The sequence below is a fragment of the Rana temporaria genome, chromosome 5 (genome assembly GCF_905171775.1).
Source record: "Rana temporaria chromosome 5, aRanTem1.1, whole genome shotgun sequence".
Lineage (NCBI taxonomy): Eukaryota > Metazoa > Chordata > Amphibia > Anura > Ranidae > Rana > Rana temporaria.
Window position 1 is genome coordinate 397,957,532 of NC_053493.1, and position 18,272 is coordinate 397,975,803.

The following is an 18,272-nucleotide window of genomic DNA, read 5'->3' on the forward strand; positions in this document are numbered from 1 at the left end:
TAAAAATCTATGATATTTTAGTTACATTTCCAGGAATCAGTTAGTCAACTGTGAAGATGGAAATTGATTGAGTCCAGGCTGCAGATATGTAGGAATTTGTCCTCTGTATCGTCAAGGATGTCCGTTTCTCCTTAATGAGTGTTCCATGGAGACTGTGGAGCTCCAGTCATTTTTTTGTTTATTAAAAGTCAACGGCTGGAGTTTACATTAAAATATATTATATATATATATACATATATATACATACATACATACATACAGGTCATTCTCAAAAAATTAGCATATTGTGATAAAGTTCATTATTTTCTGTAATGTACTGATAAACATTAGACTTTCATATATTTTAGATTCATTACACACAACTGAAGTAGTTCAAGCCTTTTTATTGTTTTAATATTGATGATTTTGGCATACAGCTCATGAAAACCCAAAATTCCTATCTCAAAAAATTAGCATATTTCATCCGACCAATAAAAGAAAAGTGTTTTTAATAAAAAAAAAAGTCAACCTTCAAATAATTATGTTCAGTTATGCACTCAATACTTGGTCGGGAATTCTTTTGCAGAAATGACTGCTTCAATGCGGCGTGGCATGGAGGCAATCAGCCTGTGGCACTGCTGAGGTGTTATGGAGGCCCAGGATGCTTCGGTAGCGGCCTTAAGCTCATCCAGAGTGTTGGGTCTTGCGTCTCTCAACTTTCTCTTCCCAATATCCCACAGATTCTCTATGGGGTTCAGGTCAGGAGAGTTGGCAGGCCAATTGAGCACAGTAATACCATGGTCAGTAAACCATTTACCAGTGGTTTTGGCACTGTGAGCAGGTGCCAGGTCGTGCTGAAAAATGAAATCTTCATCTCCATAAAGCTTTTCAGCAGATGGAAGCATGAAGTGCTCCAAACTCTCCTGATAGCTAGCTGTATTCACCCTGCCCTTGATAAAACACAGTGGACCAACACCAGCAGCTGACATGGCACCCCAGACCATCACTGACTGTGGGTACTTGACACTGGACTTCAGGCATTTTGGCATTTCCCTCTCCCCAGTCTTCCTCCAGACTCTGGCACCTTGATTACCGAATGACATGCAAAATTTGCTTTCATCCGAAAAAAGTACTTTGGACCACTGAGCAACAGTCCAGTGTTGCTTCTCTGTAGCCCAGGTCAGGCGCTTCTGCCGCTGTTTCTGGTTCAAAAGTGGCTTGACCTGGGGAATGCGGCACCTGTAGCCCATTTCCTGCACATGCCTGTACACGTTGGCTCTGGATGTTTCTACTCCAGACTCAGTCCACTGCTTCCGCAGGTCCCCCAAGGTCTGGAATCGGTCCTTCTCCACAATCTTCCTCAGGGTCCGGTTACCTCTTCTCGTTGTGCAGCATTTTCTGCCACACCTTTTCCTTCCCACAGACTTCCCACTGAGGTGCCTTGATACTGTGTCTTACCCTCTTGCTTGAGGGTGTCAATGATGGCCTTCTGGACAGCAGTCAGGTTGGCAGTCTTACCCATGATTGCGGTTTGGAGTAATGAACCAGGCTGGGAGTTTTTAGAAGCCTCAGGAATCTTTTGCAGGTGTTTAGAGTTAATTAGTTGATTCAGATGATTAGGTTAAGAGCTCGTTTAGAGAACCTTTTCATGATATGCTAATTTTTTGAGATAGGAATTTGGGGTTTTCATGAGCTGTATGCCAAAATCATCAATATTAAAACAATAAAAAGGCTTGAACTACTTCAGTTGTGTGTAATGAATCTAAAATATATGAAAGTCTAATGTTTATCAGTACATTACAGAAAATAATGAACTTTATCACAATATGCTATTTTTTTGAGAATGACATATATATATAGTTTAGGTTATTTTACCTACCTAGCTACTTTTGAGAAGGACACAGAAACACATGCTGAATCTGGAAAGTCAGTCAGTATCTCTGCGTTGCGCCGTCGTATCTATGCGCCCGATTCTTAGAATCAGTTACGCATAGATAGCTGTTAGATCCGACAGGCGTAAGTCTCTTACACCGCCGGATCGTAACTGCATTTTTACGCTGGCCGATAGGTGTCGCTTCCGTCGAATTCCGTGTTGAGTATGCAAATTAGCTAGATACGCAAATTCCCGAACGTACGCCCGGCCGACGCAGTAAAGTTACGCCGTTTACGTTAGGCTTTTCCTGGCGTATAGTTGCCCCTGCTATATGGTGGCATAAGTGCGGCGTAACAATGTTAAGTATGGCCGTCGTTCCCGCGTCGAAATTTGAAAAATTTGCATCGTTTGCGTAACTCGTCCGTGAATGGGGCTGGACGTAATTTACGTCCACGTCAAAACCAATACGTCCTTGCGGCGTTTTAGGAGCAATGCACACTGGGAGATTTCCACGGACGCCGCATGCTCACGTCGGGTCACAGTACATTTACATAAAACACGCCCCCCGATCCAAATTTAAATTAGACAGGCTTACGCCGGCTGATTTACGCTAGGCCGCCGCAACTTACGGAGCAAGTGCTTTGAGAATACAGCACTTGCCCATCTAAGTTGCGGCGGCGTAACGTAAATCGGATACATTACGCCGCCGCAGAACTACAAGAATCTGGCCCTTGGGGTTTTATCTCCCACCCTTCTCTCAGTTCATTAGCAGAGAACGTCAGAGAATCGGCCAACATTTTCTAACCTACCAATTCTAAAATGTACGAGAAATATTAGTAAGCCCTGGCACCAACCAAAAATGGGAATATGCTAAAAAATGTGAAGCTGCCCCTTTAAGTGAATAAGCCACCTCTGAAAAGCAAACAAATGAAATGCTAGTCGCCAACACATATGTGATGATTGCATGTGAACAAAGGATAAAAAACAATCCAAAAATACTTGAGTCCAAAGATGAAAAATAAATACAATTTATAAAAAATATTAATAAATATTGCACAGTCCAAAAAAGGTTCCTAAATCTTGCTGAAGAAAGCTCCAATCACCTTGCTCCTGGTCTTAAAGGTGCCTCAGATACTCCTCATATAAGTGCAAGTGATTTAGGAGAATGTTTTGGACTATGCAATATTCATTAATAATTCTTATAAATAACATTTATTTTTTCATCTTTGGACTCTGGAGTATATTTGGATTGTTTTTTATCCTTTGTTCACATGCAAATATTACATACGTGTTAGCGCCTTTCTTTTCATTTGTTTGCAATTCTTTATGTAATTCCCAAACACAGAGCTCCCTCTCCGTTACCCTCCTGTGCCCCTTACATAACCACACCAAATCAATTATATTGGAGAAACAAATTAACAATATAGTAATATAGAATCAACCAAAATAACATCAGGAAACTTTCAGCCACCAGAAGATGAGGAACTAAAAGGCCCAGCATAGATAAAGGATAACTACGCAGTGCATGGAAACAACTCCTAAAGGACACTATCGTGTGGAACCACAACTCTCAGCATTGCCAGTCACCTAAATACACTTACCTCTTTCTGATCCAACTGAAGAGAAGACTTGATGAGGTCCCGCAGGGCAGTGAGCTGCTTCTTCTCTTCATCTTGTGTTTGTTTTATCTAGAAAGAAACGTTATTATTATTATTATAGTGTTTGCCAAATGCTGGTTACCATTGTATGACCATCGCCAACTTTTTCAGTACCCATCTGCCTTCTCCTGACCTACAAAAATGTTTTTCCTGTGTATTATCCACCTACACTGCTATGTCTCCTCTTTAGCTGTAATAAATGTTACATGAAAGTCCAGCTTAGGAACTCATTCTGGCCTCTCACTGGGTTAAAAGTATCTTTAGGCAAACCTATTCGGTCTCATGCACACTGGATGTTTTTGGACATTTTTATAGCAGCTGTTTTTGGCTGTAGACGTTTTCTACAGTCATTAAACTCTCCATCATGTTATCCTATGTGTCTATGCACGAATGGGCACCGATAGGTGGCACGGATGGGCACTGATAGGTGGCACTGATGTACTGTAATGTATTGTACTGATGGATGTCAATCAGTGCCAAACAATAATGCCTGCCAATCAGTGATGCCATTGTGGGCACTGATTGGCATCCATTAGGGGCACTGATTGGCATCCCTGGTGGTCTAGGGTGGCATACCTGGTGGTGGCATCCCTGGTGGTCCAGTGTGGGCATCCTCTTGGGGGGTTGCGCTGATAATGGAAGAGCACAAACCCCCCCTCTCAGAGGAGCAGCCGATCGGCTCTCCTCTACTCGCGGCTGACAGACGCGAGTGAGGAAAAGCCGATCACTGGCTCTTCCTGTTTACATCGTGATCAGCCGTGATTGGACACGGCTGATCACGTGGTAAAGAGTCTCCGTGAGAGACTCTTTACCTAGATCGGTGTTGCAGGGTGTCAGACAGACACCCAGCAACAACGATCACCGCAATACGCGCCCCCGGGGGCGCACAGCGGCTCAATATCCTGAAGACATCATATGACGTCCAGTCAGGGTATTGTAACCACTTTGCCGCCATCATTTTGCATAAGGCGGGCGGCAAGTGGTTAAAAAAACAAAACATTTTGGCTATATAAAAACGTATACACCTTGGTTTGAGAGCATTTTGCAAGAGAAGCAAAATGTTTTAATACATTTTGACTTGATATACAAGTAACGTCATATCACAACCGAGTATCAAAGAGAAGAGAGGAGCCTCTAAGTGTAGCAATATGGTTACATTTAACCTCCCTGGCGGTATGATTCTGTCTGGAATTACGTACCAAAAGCGGTACATTTTTTTTCATGGAAATTTGGTGATATGTATTATAGGCCTGCAATTCTTAGTAATTACTTACTTAAACCTGACCAAAACAAGACTCTAGTAGACATTCCAGATGTGATAAATTTGAAACACAAACACATGAATTATAATTAATCAATAATATAATTTTATTCAACAAAGCAATGAAAAATAAAGAAATTAGTCAAAGAAAGAAATTCAATACACATCCATAGTGTGAAACACTTTGAAGCAAGGAAATAGACAAAGTCCGACATTGCAATCTGGGCAATAGTACCTTGATTCTTTTCGGACTTTTTTCCCATTTTCATCCCTCTTGGCGCAGCAAACGACGCACATCCTGGTAGGCGCTAACTTTCGTGCGGTTGGCGGTACAGGTTCCAAAAAATGACGACCTGTCAGGCGCTCTGGATTCCCAACGTCAACAGAGCGTCGTCCGTGTCTGTTAGCAGACACTGATGCCGTCGGGTGATTGATAAAGATCTGCTCAGCCAACTTCCATATAAAGTCCGAATGAACAAGAGGTATGTTCGTGTTTTCTTTGTAAAGGATATAGGCGTTCCAAAGACATTGTTCAAGGAGATGCCTAAAAATCTTTTTATAGTACTTCTTTTGTTGTTTTCGCATCGCCGGGTAAAAAGTCATCGCCTGATCGGCTCGGTCGACACCTCCCATTGTGTGGTTATAGTCGATCACGACTTGTGGTTTCAGCACTTCGTTTCCGTATTTTGTGCGGACCATGGCAGTGGAGGTGCTGTGCACGGTGCTCATGAGACACACGTCCTTTTTGTCTCGCCAGCGCATTGCCATCATTTTGCCCTTTTGAAAGGCAACCATCTCTCCTTTTTTTATTTTTTTCTTGCCAAACGTAGATGGCATGTCACGCCGGTTTGGCCTCACGGTACCATACCCGTCCGTTTTATTGAGGAGCAAAACCTCATAAAGTTCTGGTGACGTGTAAAAATTGTCTGTTGTCACGCAGTATCCCTGGTTCAGCAATGGGTCCAGCAGTGACAGGACAGAAGATGTGGCCATCCCATAGCGGCTGTACCTGGGATTGAATTTGGTACCTTTCCCGGTGTAAATTACCGAATTCCATATATAGCCGGTGGATGATTCACATAGCATGTAAAATTTTATTCCAAAGCGCGCTCTTTTGGACGCAATAAATTGGATCCAACTCAGGCGTCCCTTGTAGGCCATCAGACTTTCGTCCACACTTACGTCCCTTTCTGGCACATAGGTCCGCTGAAAGTTGGCAACAATCATCTGGCACACCTCCCAGATTTTTTTCAGCTTTGGCGCAGGATGTGTGGCCTCGTCAAATTCTTCGTTGTTGGCGAAGTGCAGGTTTTTCATTATTAGTGAAAAGCGATACTCGGACATCACAGTGCCAAAAAACGGAGTGGCCAGCATCTTATTGGTGGTCCAGTACCACTTCTGGAGCGGTTTGCCCACCACCCCCTGAAGGATGATGAGTCCCAAAAAATTCCAAATGTCCTCCTCGGTGACCGGTTCCCATTTTCTGGACCTGGAAAATCTGCCACGCAGCGTAGCAGATTGCTGATCGTGGTAGCGATTGGTCTCCGTCACAATTTGTAAAATGACCTCCTCAGATAAAAAGAGTTTCAAATACGCCATAGGGTTGTCGGCCTCCACATCTACCTTCATCCCAGGAGATCCAGTAAATCGGAACCTCGGGGGCGCTGTCTGGTCCGCATCGCTATCTATAGGGCACCAAGTGCGCACATCACTCAGGTCAGGTGCGGGATCATCTGCGGCGTCACTTTCTATATCAGTGTCAGTGTCAGATCCAGATGATAAATCTCCATATGATTCACTGTCGCTCTGATCTGCGAGCAACTCCGTGTCGCTGCCGCTATCGCTGTCGCTCAGCTGGTCCAAAAGCGCATTTGGAGGACAGCGCTTTTTTGATGCCATTTTTTATATGGTTTATAAGGTTTTATATGTCAGCAATGACAATGGCAAGGGGCAATGAAAGGGCACTGTGTCAGTTTTCAAAGTGATACAGTGTAATCCTCTCAGATTACATTGTATCACCACCTTTTTATGTGTTTGTGTTGGTGCAACATTTGAATTTCCCTCCCAGTTCCGTTCCCATGCACCATTGCGGTGCAGGGAACGGAACCAGGAAGTCAGATGACCGATGGACGGCGCGGTGTGTGTCTCGGCGGCGATCACAACAATGATAGATCATCGCTGGATCGCCTGGACAAGGTAAGGAACACCGCTGCGCTCTCTGCACATTCACCCCGAGCGCGACTCGGACTAACCGATAGTAACATAAAAAACCAGCCCCGAGTCGCGCTCGGGTTTACCGTCAGGGGGGTTAATGAAGGTACAACATTTAGCAACTTATTGCTACACTTAGAGGCGCCTCTCTTCTCTTTTATACTCTGTAGCTCCTGATGGATTTTACTTCTAATCCCCTTGTGGAGGCTTCCATTTGTGGATGGACATTTTATGGTTACACAAACTGGTTATATTCCTATAATCTTTTTATATGGACTATAAACCAAAGGATTTATGAATAAATGGTTGTGGAACTAATCATTTGAGTTTGCATTATTTCTTATGGGGAAATTTGCTTTGATATACAAGTGCTTTGGATTACAAACATGCTTCTGAAACGAAGTATGCTCACAATCCAAGGTTTTACTGTATACCACTTTCCCATCCCAACACTGAAAGCGGGGGTTCACCCTAAAAAAAAAAAATGTTTTTGTCAACCAATGCATCCAGCATACTAGCGTTAGCAACAGTATGCCTTTATTTTTTTCGCTGTACTGACAGTTTAATCCATTCAGACTCCCGTGGGGAATAGGCGTTCCTTTGCAGAGGGGAACATGATTGACGGCCGGCTATGGCACGTCACGCTTCCCGAAAATAGCCGAAATAGGACTTGGCTCTTCACGGCGCCTGCGCAGTCAGCTCCTAGTCTGTGCGCAGGCACCGTATAGCGCCGTGAAGAGCCGAGTCCTACTCCGGCTATTTTCGGGAAGCGTGACGCGCCATAGCCGGCCGTCAATCATGTTCCCCTCTGCATAGGAGCGCCTACTCCCCGCGGGAGTCAGAAACGAAACTAATGGATTAAACTGTGATTACAGCGCAAAAAATAAAAATAAATGCATACTTTAGCTGACGCTAGTATGCTGGATGGCATGGTAGAAAGTTGATTTTTAGGGTGAACCTCCGCTTTAAGCTGGTCATAGACAGTTCGTTTTCTTTTAAGCAATGAGATGCCACCCTTTGCTAACACAGGGCACCGTAAGTATCCCATTTTCATTGTACCTGCTCATTCCCCAACACTGGAAAGTTATTGCGTTACTGTGCATTATATGGGTTACTGTAGTTGCTGATGTACTGCATTATATTATTAAATGGCGGTATCTACTGATACAGGGTGGGGAGCTTGCTGCCTCAGCAGCCCATTTCTTTTCTTCCCTTGTTGCCCCCTCCTGCTTATTTACCATTTCAATAAGGACACCTGTCTACCTCCAATCTGCTTATTATTGATATCCTGATTGGCAGACGTTTGCCTATCACACAAACTTTGTTACAAATTCCCCCTGAGCTCCACTGTAAATATCCCATAGAATGGAGAAATAGTAATACAAATTTAAACGTATGTATGTTGGGGTTTGACAGTTTTTAGCACATGGCAGCTGTAGTATAAGAAGTTTTTTTTCCCCCAAGGTGGTGGCAATAAAGTTGATAAAAAAAAAAAAAAAGTGTGGTATTAAATATATATGCATAAAATATGCATTAAATATATATGCAGTTGCAGCTGTACAACAGCTGCAACTGCATTTAGACACCCATAAATTACTCGATCCTTTTTAATCAGGCTTCCGTCCGGGTCACGGAACAGAAACGGCGCTGCTTAAAATATGGGATGACGCTCTAGAGGCCGCAGACGAAGGAGAATCTTGTCTCCTGATACTGCTGGACCTAAGCGCGACTTTTGACACTGTAGACCACGGACTACTACTGGCTAGGCTAGCTGAAGTAGCCGGAGTCGCTGAATGTGTTTTACCCTGGTTCTCCTCCTTCTTGGAAAACCGATCACAAATAGTGAAACTGGGGTCTTTCACTTCTGAAAAACGTACGGTGTCATGCGGAGTCCCTCAGGGATCTCCCTTATCGCCCGTATTGTTTAATATCTATCTTCACCCTCTCTTTGAAATCATCAGTAACCAGAAGTTACTTTACCACTCCTATGCAGACGACACACAACTGTATTTCCGCATCTGCAACAAAAACGATCATTCTCTTGGACTAGAGAAATGCCTCACTCTAATAGATAACTGGATGACAAACAGTTATCTTAAACTCAATGGTTCGAAAACAGAACTTCTCCTGTTTCACGCTAACCGGAAAAATCACCCCGCGTCAACGTTGACTCCCCCGCCCATTCTGGGTAAAACTATCACCCCTAGCACCAAAGTCAAAAGTCTCTGAGTCATTTTCGATACCTACATGACAATGGATGCACAAATAGGGTCAGTAGTCAGCGGATCCCACCATCTGCTGCGCCTAATACGCAGACTCACGCCCTTTATCCCGAAAGAGGACATTGCAGTCGTGGTGGGAACAATCATCAATTCCAGACTCGACTACGCAAATGCCCTCTACCTCGGACTCCCAAAATACCAAATCACTCGTCTGCAAGTCGTTCAAAATACGGCCACTCGACTAGTGACTGGGAAAAAACCATGGGAATCAATCTCACCTTCACTGAGATCCCTTCATTGGTTGCCAGTAAAAGACATAATCACTTTCAAGGCACTCTGTCTAATACATAAGTGTATTCAAGGCAACGCCCCCCAATCTCTATGCGAAAAAATAAAAGCCCATAACCCCAATCACGTTCTGCGATCCACCAATCAAAACCTCCTCCAGATACCCAAGGCCAGATACAAGTCCAAAGGAGACCGAAGATTTGCAGTCCAGGGACCCCGCCTGTGGAATGCTCTACCAACCACCATCCGACTGGAGTCGGACCACTTGGCCTTCAGGAGAAAGATTAAAACCCATCTCTTCTGAGGTCAAGGGGTTCCTTACCCATGAAATGGATACAGCGCCCAGAGGCGATTCAGTTCGCATGTGTTGCGCTTTACAAGTCTCTCTCTCTCTCTCTCAAGCACCCCCCAGAGATGTCTAGAATATCATTCTTTAGAGCACTGTTTCAGGCTCGCAAGCTCATATTGATGGGCTGGAAATCAGTCTCCCACCCACGGTAGCCTCATGGATATCACATATGGGGAACACTTTGGTCTCGGAAAAGTATGTATATCAACATAGGGGCAGTTCGAGCAGATTCAAAAGAATATGGGCACCATGGCTAGATACCATGGTGCCCATATTAATTGGTGATGTCCAGACTACTGCAATGCCCTGGCGGCGGTCCTTAATGGGCTAGTGATAGAAAAACACCAGATACACGGTATCAATATGTATGTATCATTATATTGTACACTTGATGATTAAGAGGACAGGATGATTGTACTGAACGATGGGAGGACTGTACATTATACTTATTAATGCGTGCACATGCACGGTCTGTACATTGGAAATTGTTTGAATTTGTTCAATAAACACCTTTTTGATAAAAAAAAAGCACCCCCCAAAATTAACAATCAAATAAATATATCTTAATAAAAAAAAATAATTAAAGTGTATTCTTTCCCCAAAAACCGCTGCACAGATATCATGTAACATATAAATATACAACACCCACCATTTTATTCTCTATGGCAGTGATGGCGAACCTTGGCACCCCAGATGTTTTGGAACTACATTTCCCATGATGCCCATGCACTCTGCAGTGTAGTTGAGCATCATGGGAAATATAGTTCAACGACATCTGGGGTGCCAAGGTTCACCATCACTGCTCTAGGGCCTCAGTTTAAAAATATATATAATGATTAGGGGTAATAAGTACCTTTCTAGCAAAAATAAAATAAAAATAGGAAAGGAATGTCAGAATTGGCCCAGTCTGGAACTACTGTAGTTAAAGTGACACTCTCTTTGGCAAATTCAGGACAAAGTTACAATGTAAATCCCACCCTACTTTCAATTTCACACCCGCCACACAAATACCCAGTGCTGGCTGGTGTGCTGGCTGGAGGGTGACAGGGGATAGTGGGTGACAGGGGCTAGTGAATGGCTGCTCGACCCAAGCACTGCGTCATACTACCCCAATACCAGAAAACTGGATATTTTTCAGTGGCCACCATTGAACAACAATTGGGCGGGGGAGCACTAAAGTGGCGAGTATAAAGTAGCCAGGGGATGGGTGTTACACAGATATTGACCCCTTCCACTCATGTTGACAGTGTATCTTTATGTGCAACATCTAGTGCAAATTATTTGTGTAGCTGAACAAAAAGTACATGTCAAAATCATATGTTTACTGCATGCATTTAAAAAAACAGATTTGAAAAGAGCGTCGAGAATTAAATAACCATCCTCTTACGTTATATAAATCTGCAGCCAATTTCTCAATATACTGCTTCATTTTGTCTGCAGTTTTCAAGCCATCCTGAAAGAAACTGAGATACAAAAAGTGAGTTTAGACAAATGGTAATTTACGGCATGAAAGGTGATTAAAAGGGCCTCTTGTATTACATGGGGAAATATCTCTCAAAGTGAGCCCCTGATAGTAGTGGAAACCCAACAGGAGTGCTAAACCCTTCCCAATCTATTCAAAATTAAAACGATTTTTTGGTTTGACATCCACCTCACACCAACTATATTGCTACTTAGGAGTCCAAAGTACTTTATTGATTCCACAAGAAAGAAACAGAAAGCCAACGCATTTGGGGGGGGGGCGCAAAAAAAACACAATGGGCCTAAACAATGGCCCAGATTCACAAAAAATTACGCCGACGTAACTCCGAATCTAAGCCCGTCGTATGTTTAAGTGTATTCTCAAACGGAGATACACTTAAACATGCCTAAGATACGACGGCCTGCGCCGTCGTATCTTAGGGTGCAATATTTACGCTGGCCGCTAGGTGGCGCTTCCATTAAGGTCGGCGTAGAATATGCTAATGAGTCGTTACGCCGATTCACGAACGTACGCTTGCCCGTCGCAGTAAAGATAGGCCGTTTCCGTAAGAGATACGCAGCGTAAAGATAAACATGCCCCCTAGGTGGCGTATCCAATGTTAAGTATGGCCGTCGCTCCCGCGTCGCAATTTGAAAATTTTACATCGTTTGCGTAACTCGTCCGTGAATGGGGCTGGACGCCATTTACGTTCACGTCGAAACCAATGACGTCCTTGCGACGTCATTTAGCGCAATGCACGTCGGGAAATTTTAGGGACGGCGCATGCGCAGTACGTTCGGCGCGGGAACACGCCTAATTTAAATGCTCTACGCCCCCTACCCGGCTCATTTGAATTACGCGGGCTTGCGCCGGAGGATTTACGCTACGCCGCCGCAACTTTACAGGCAAGTTCTTTGTGAATAAAGCACTTGCCTGTAAAACTTGCGGCAGCGTAACGTAAATGACATACGTTACGCCGCCGCAGTTTTGCGCGATTCTACGAGAATCTGGGCCACTGTATTCAAATCTTTAGTGGACTCCTGAGGAAAACAAATCTGTTGTTTGGGCCTGTTACCGGCCCTTACCTGTTGTATTACATTTGTTTTTTTTACAGGCTAAGCACATTTCTGACAGTGACACACAGGTCACACAGATCCCAGAAGACAGCAGGGACCAGTGATATCGCGCAGCACGAGTTGCACATGCGCAGTAAGGAACCAGGAAGTGAAGCCGCAAGGCTTCACTTCCTGATTCCTTTACCGAAGAAGGAGACGCCTCCACCTGAGAGGCGAGGGACAGATCGGCTTTGGGTGCCGACATCACGGGCGCCCTGGACAGGTAAGTGTTCTTATTTTAAAAGTCAGCAGCTGTAGCTGCTGACTTTAAAAAAAAATATATACAAATAATTAGGTGGAACTCCGCTTTAAATCTTCTGCCCTTGTTGTTGTTTTAACTTTGGATAGTAAAACATTTTTTTTCTGCCAGTAAATACCTTATACAGCCCACTTCCTGTTTCTTGTCTGGTCATTAGCCTAGGCCAGTGATGGTGAACCTCGGCACCCCAGATGTTTTGGAACTACATTTCCCATGATACTCCTCTACACTGAAGAGTGCATGAGCATCATGGGAAATGTAGTTCCAAAACATCTGGGGTGCCGAGGTTCACCATCACTGGTCTAGGCTTATGACATCATGCACAGCTCTCTCTCTTGAGAGTTTGCCAGGAAGGGAGGGTGGGTGAGTCATAAGAGGGTCAATGAGAGCTGCAGAGCTGGAGGTGTGTCTCTGTGTAAATCCAGGAAGTGAACAGGCAGCAGCTTCAGCTGCCCACCGCTAAGATGGCTGCAGCCAGACTCAGTTTAGGGAGATTTCTGCAGCATGTTTGGCAAGTACAGAATCACAGTATATATAAAAAATGCAAAAGTGGTTGGAGGGAAGCTTCAGAATGGCAAAGATGTTTTTATTACAAATTATGTGAGCCGACTGCATTTCCTCTTTAAGAATCGGCCCAAGAACTGCAAGCAAAGCTCAAAATCTTGAGTATCTTTTTGCTTTCCTTTTGCTGTCCGTAATCTAGTTAGGAAAACAAGAATTTCCTCCTCCAAGAAAATGTCACCAAACAATCGCACCCCCTGCCCATAGGATAACAAGATGGTACTTACTTGCACTGTGCGTGGTAATACTTGATAAGGTTCTGTAGCAGGTCCACACCCTTCTTTGTCTTGATTTCATTAACTTTAATAAGATACTGTCAAAAGACAAATGCAGAGCTTTGTTGGTAATTACACACTCTATGTTTCGGGTTGGCAAAGCTGTATTTTAGTGCAAGGGAATTTTTTTTTCCATCTCGGCGCGCATCTAATTAAATAATCATTGCCATGTAATTATAGTAATAACAGACAATAAGCGTTTGCTACAATACCTTTGTGTATGGTAAAAAAAAGAACATTGTATAAAGTCTCTTTATCACCCATACACAGAAAAACACAAGCCGGGCAATTCAGCAGAGCAAAGAGTAAACACGATGCACTGCGTTGCCTGCGGGGATATGCAATTGGATTGTACCCACCACCTTCTACCTACGCGTTTACCAACTTTTCAAGCCGCTTGGTCTCATAAACCAACCCACAAAATTTGAATTTAACATTTAAAAAAAAAAAAAAAAAACCTTTAAGAGAAACTTTTTTCTTTTAGAGACAACAATGTGTTAAAAGACAGAATCCGGTCATATCACATAAAACGGATATCTTGCTTCCAAGCTGCAGGAGGCTGCCAGAGACTATTTCCTAGTAGTACAGATGGCTGCTGATAAGGAAATGAACAATCTTTGCTCTCGGTGAAAGGTTTTCAAACTTTATTTAGATCAGAAAAGTTACAAAGCAAAAGTAAAAATGAGCAAGAACAGAAAAGTACTCATATTAAAGGCCTCAGACGCAACATGTGAACTCAGGACCTGACTTATTCGCCAGGTTCCGTTCAGGTTCGAGCAATCATTTTGGCTCTAGACCTCCTCCGTAACTAAAAACATGTAACCAGTAAAAATATTTAAAGCGTCGCCTATGGGGATTTTTAACCACTTAAGCCCCGGACCAAAATGCAGCTAAAGGCCCAGGCCAGGTTTTGCGATTCGGCACTGCGTCACTTTAACAGACAATTGCGCGGTCGTGCGACGTGGCTCCCAAACAAAATTGACGTCCTTTTTTTCCCACAAATAGAGCTTTCTTTTGGTGGTATTTGATCACCTCTGCGGTTTTTATTTTTTGCGCTATAAACAAAAATAGAGCGACAATTTGAAAAAAATGCAATATTTTTTACTTTTTGTTATAATAAATATCCCCCAAAAATATATTTAAAAAAAACATATTTTTTCCTCAGTTTAGGCCAATACGTATTCTTCTACATATTTTTTGGTAAAAAAAAAAAACGCAATAAGCGTTTATCGGTTGGTTTGCGCAAAATTTGTAGCGTTTACAAAATAGGGGATAGTTTTATTGCATTTTTAGTATTTTTTTTTTTACTACTAATGGCGGCGATCAGCGTTTTTTTCCGTGACATTATGGCGGACACATCGGACAATTTTGACACATTTTTAACAGCAAAAAGTGCATTTAAATTGCATTGTTTATTGTGAAAATGACAGTTGCAGTTTGGGAGTTAACCACAAGGGGGCGCTGAAGGAGTTATGTTTCACCTAGTGTGTGTTTACAACTGTAGGGGGGTGTGGCTGTAGGTCTGACGTCATCGATTGTGTCTCCATATAAAAGGGATGACACATTCGATGCAGCCGTCACAGTGTAGCACGGGGAAGTCGTGTTTACATAAGGCTCTCCCCGTTCTTCAGCTCCGGGGAGCAATCGCGCGCGGGGGGGGGTTACTAGAAATGAATAGCCGCCCCCTCATCCCGGATCGCTCCCGACGATTTCCGACCTCGGCATGTAGCGCGGGGGGGGGGGGTCCCGATCGGACCCCCGACCCACGTCTAGGCAGGGACGTACATGTACGCCCATCTGCCTGTACGTGCCATTCTGTGGACGTACATGTACATGCGGCGGTCGTTAAGTGGTTAAGTAGCGTAGTTTGGCACCATTCCACGATTTTGTAAAAAAAAAAAAAAAAATCTTGATTTTGCAAAGAATTGTGGGAAAAAATTACAACTTCAAAAAACTCACCATGCCTTTTTCTAAATACCTTGGAATGTCTTCTTTCCAAAAAGGGGTCATTTGGGGGGTATTGGTACTTTTCTGGCATGTTAGGGTCTCAATAAATGAGGTCGTCAGTACTTCAGGTGTGATCAATTTTCAGATATTGGCACCATAGCTTGTGGACTCTAAACTTTTACAGAGACCAAATAATATCCACCAATTTGTACTTATTTTTACCAAAGATATGTAGCAGTATAAATTTTGGCCAAAATGTATGAAGAAAAATTACTAATTTTTCAAAATTTTAGAACAGAAACGGGAAAAATTATTTATTTATTTTTTTACAGAATTTTCAGTCTTTCAGTCTTTTTTCCTTTATAGCGCAAAAAATAAAAAACCCAACGGTGATTAAATACCACCAAAAGAAAGCTCTATTTGTGTGAAAAAAAAGGACAAAAATGTCATATGGGTACAATGTTGTATGTCTTTTGTGAGAGCACCGAAAGCTGAAAATTGATCTGGTTAGGAAGATGGTTTAAGTGCCCAGTGGTCAAGAGGTTAATAACAGTATTCTATTCTATCCCAGAGCAGGAGGTCCCGGGCCACTGGTTGGGCACCTCTGCTCTAGAGCAACTGCACTTTCAAATGTGCCGTCTATTTGCCTTTAGTAAATCAACCCCTAACTGTCTCTCTACACTGCACAAGACATTTCATAGATGGGGAACAACAACATATTCCAATAACCCAGTGGTTCTCAACCTACTTAGTGCCGTGACCCCTTGGTAAAATTTCCAAAGTTGTGGGGACCCCTAACAGTAAAATTATTTTTGTAGCGTGGGTTGTTCGCATCCAAGGCAAGGCAATGGGATGAGTGGCAGTGCTGGCGGGAGTTGGGATGAGTGGCAGTGCTGGCGGGAGTTGGGATGAGTGGCAGTGCTGGCGGGAGTTGGGATGAGTGGCAGTGCTGGCGGGAGTTGGGATGAGTGGCAGTGCTGGCGGGAGTTGGGATGAGTGGCAGTGCTGGCGGGAGTTGGGATGAGTGGCAGTGCTGGCGGGAGTTGGGATGAGTGGCAGTGCTGGCGGGAGTTGGGATGAGTGGCAGTGCTGGCGGGAGTTGGGATGAGTGGCAGTGCTGACGGGAGTTGGGATGAGTGGCAGTGCTGACGGGGAGTTCTGATCAGCAGACTTAGGTGCTCTTGATCAAGGTCATCTGCTGATCTGAGAACTGTAGTGGGGACTTTTAATGGCAACTATAATCACAGGTTGTGTTACTTACTGGCTTTGTGGCATCTCGTAGCAGTGACACCTATGCCAACATCAGGAGATATGGTCTCCAGCTCCTCCCATTTCACATTCATCACCAGTCAACTGACATCTAGTTTCTGTTCCCCAGCCATGCCATGAACTTAATGGGTGGCTGTGGAGAGGCTGAGTGGGCGGCCGCAGGCCCCAGGAACAGCCCTGCTGGGCAGCCATAGGTTCCAGGGACAACCCTGCTGGTTGACCACAAAAAGGCTGGGAGTGTGGTACAGGCTTCAGGAACAGCCCAGGATTCGGTGACCCCTGGCAAATCCCCATTCGACCCCCAAGGGGGTCCCGACCCCCAGGTTGGGAACCACTGCAATAACCTCTTTCAGTAAAATCATTGTATCAGGTGAACCTGCTATTCTAAAAAAAGACCCAACATTAGCATATAAGCACCTAATTATTTTCCTTTCTATAATACAGCAAGGTTTCTATCTCAGCATTCTGGGGAACAAATTGGTGGCAAGGGACACCTTATTTTAAGACTTAAAGTCTCTTCTTTCCGAATTTCATTGTCAGTATGGCCCTCAATATAAATGTACTATATAAAAATTGGCTGTTTACAACAGCTCAAATAAACCCAATCCCCTGATAAAGTTACAAATTGTGACAAAACACGTATAGGAAGTAGGGGTACTTTTAAGCTATTAGTGTGGAAAGGGGTTCTGTAGAAGAAAAAAAAAAGCAATTTAACTAGAGAATGTAAAATGTAAAATTACACAGGGGACCATTCTTCCTCAAGTGATGTGGTCTCAAAAGGAAAATGAAAAAAAGGGGGGGGGGGGGTTTAAAGAGGTACTGCACTAATGATTGCCAAAAAGCATGCGGTATGCAGTTTAGAATAAATGGCTCTATAATAGTAGGCTATATTTGCACTATACATCAGCATTTCCAGATGTGCTTCTGGCCAATGAGGCATCAAAGAATGATTTATAAGGAAGCGTGATGGGAAGAGACATCTGAATACCTTCTGCTCTGATAAAGTATTATTTAGGCCCCTTTCACACTTGTGCGACTTGTCCTGCGACTGAGTACCATTCATATCGGTGCGACTTCAAAGTAGTCCCTGTATTACTTTGGTCCGACTTTGAGGCGACTTGATGTTCCTAGACCTCAGCATTACACAGACATTGCTTCAAGTAGTGTCAAAATCTGAGCAAAAAATTGTGGCAAAAATCGCATGACTTTCAGGTCACACAAGTGTGAAAGGGGCCTAAAAGTTATGCTTCATGCTGAAAAAATATCCATACAGTAATGATGATGTGTAAACTGTCCTGTGAAACTGTTTTTAATTTAAAGCGGTATTACACTCAGAGTAAACATTTAATGAACTGAAGATTTCCAATCCTTTGATGTGGTGACTGCATTCGTTTTTTGAGGCATTCTTTCCATTATTTTCACCTAGATCTGGCCAATAAGTCTGTTGTTTTTACAACAGAATAAGCTCTCCAACAGATGAAGCAGTTAAAGGGGTTGTAAAGGTACAATTTGTTTTCCCTAAAGAGCTTCCTTTACCTTAGTG

The 18,272-nt window shown here is 43.5% G+C and overlaps 1 protein-coding gene across 1 annotated transcript in view; it reads right to left on the minus strand.

Annotated features, from left to right (window-relative positions):
- Positions 1-18,272, minus strand: part of ASAP1 (ArfGAP with SH3 domain, ankyrin repeat and PH domain 1) — a 329,695-nt gene that overhangs the window by 115,384 nt on the left and 196,039 nt on the right. The window contains 3 exon segments of the mRNA XM_040354975.1: positions 3,454-3,540; positions 11,229-11,304; positions 13,466-13,551. Of these exon segments, the coding sequence (XP_040210909.1) occupies positions 3,454-3,540; positions 11,229-11,304; positions 13,466-13,551 (249 nt within the window).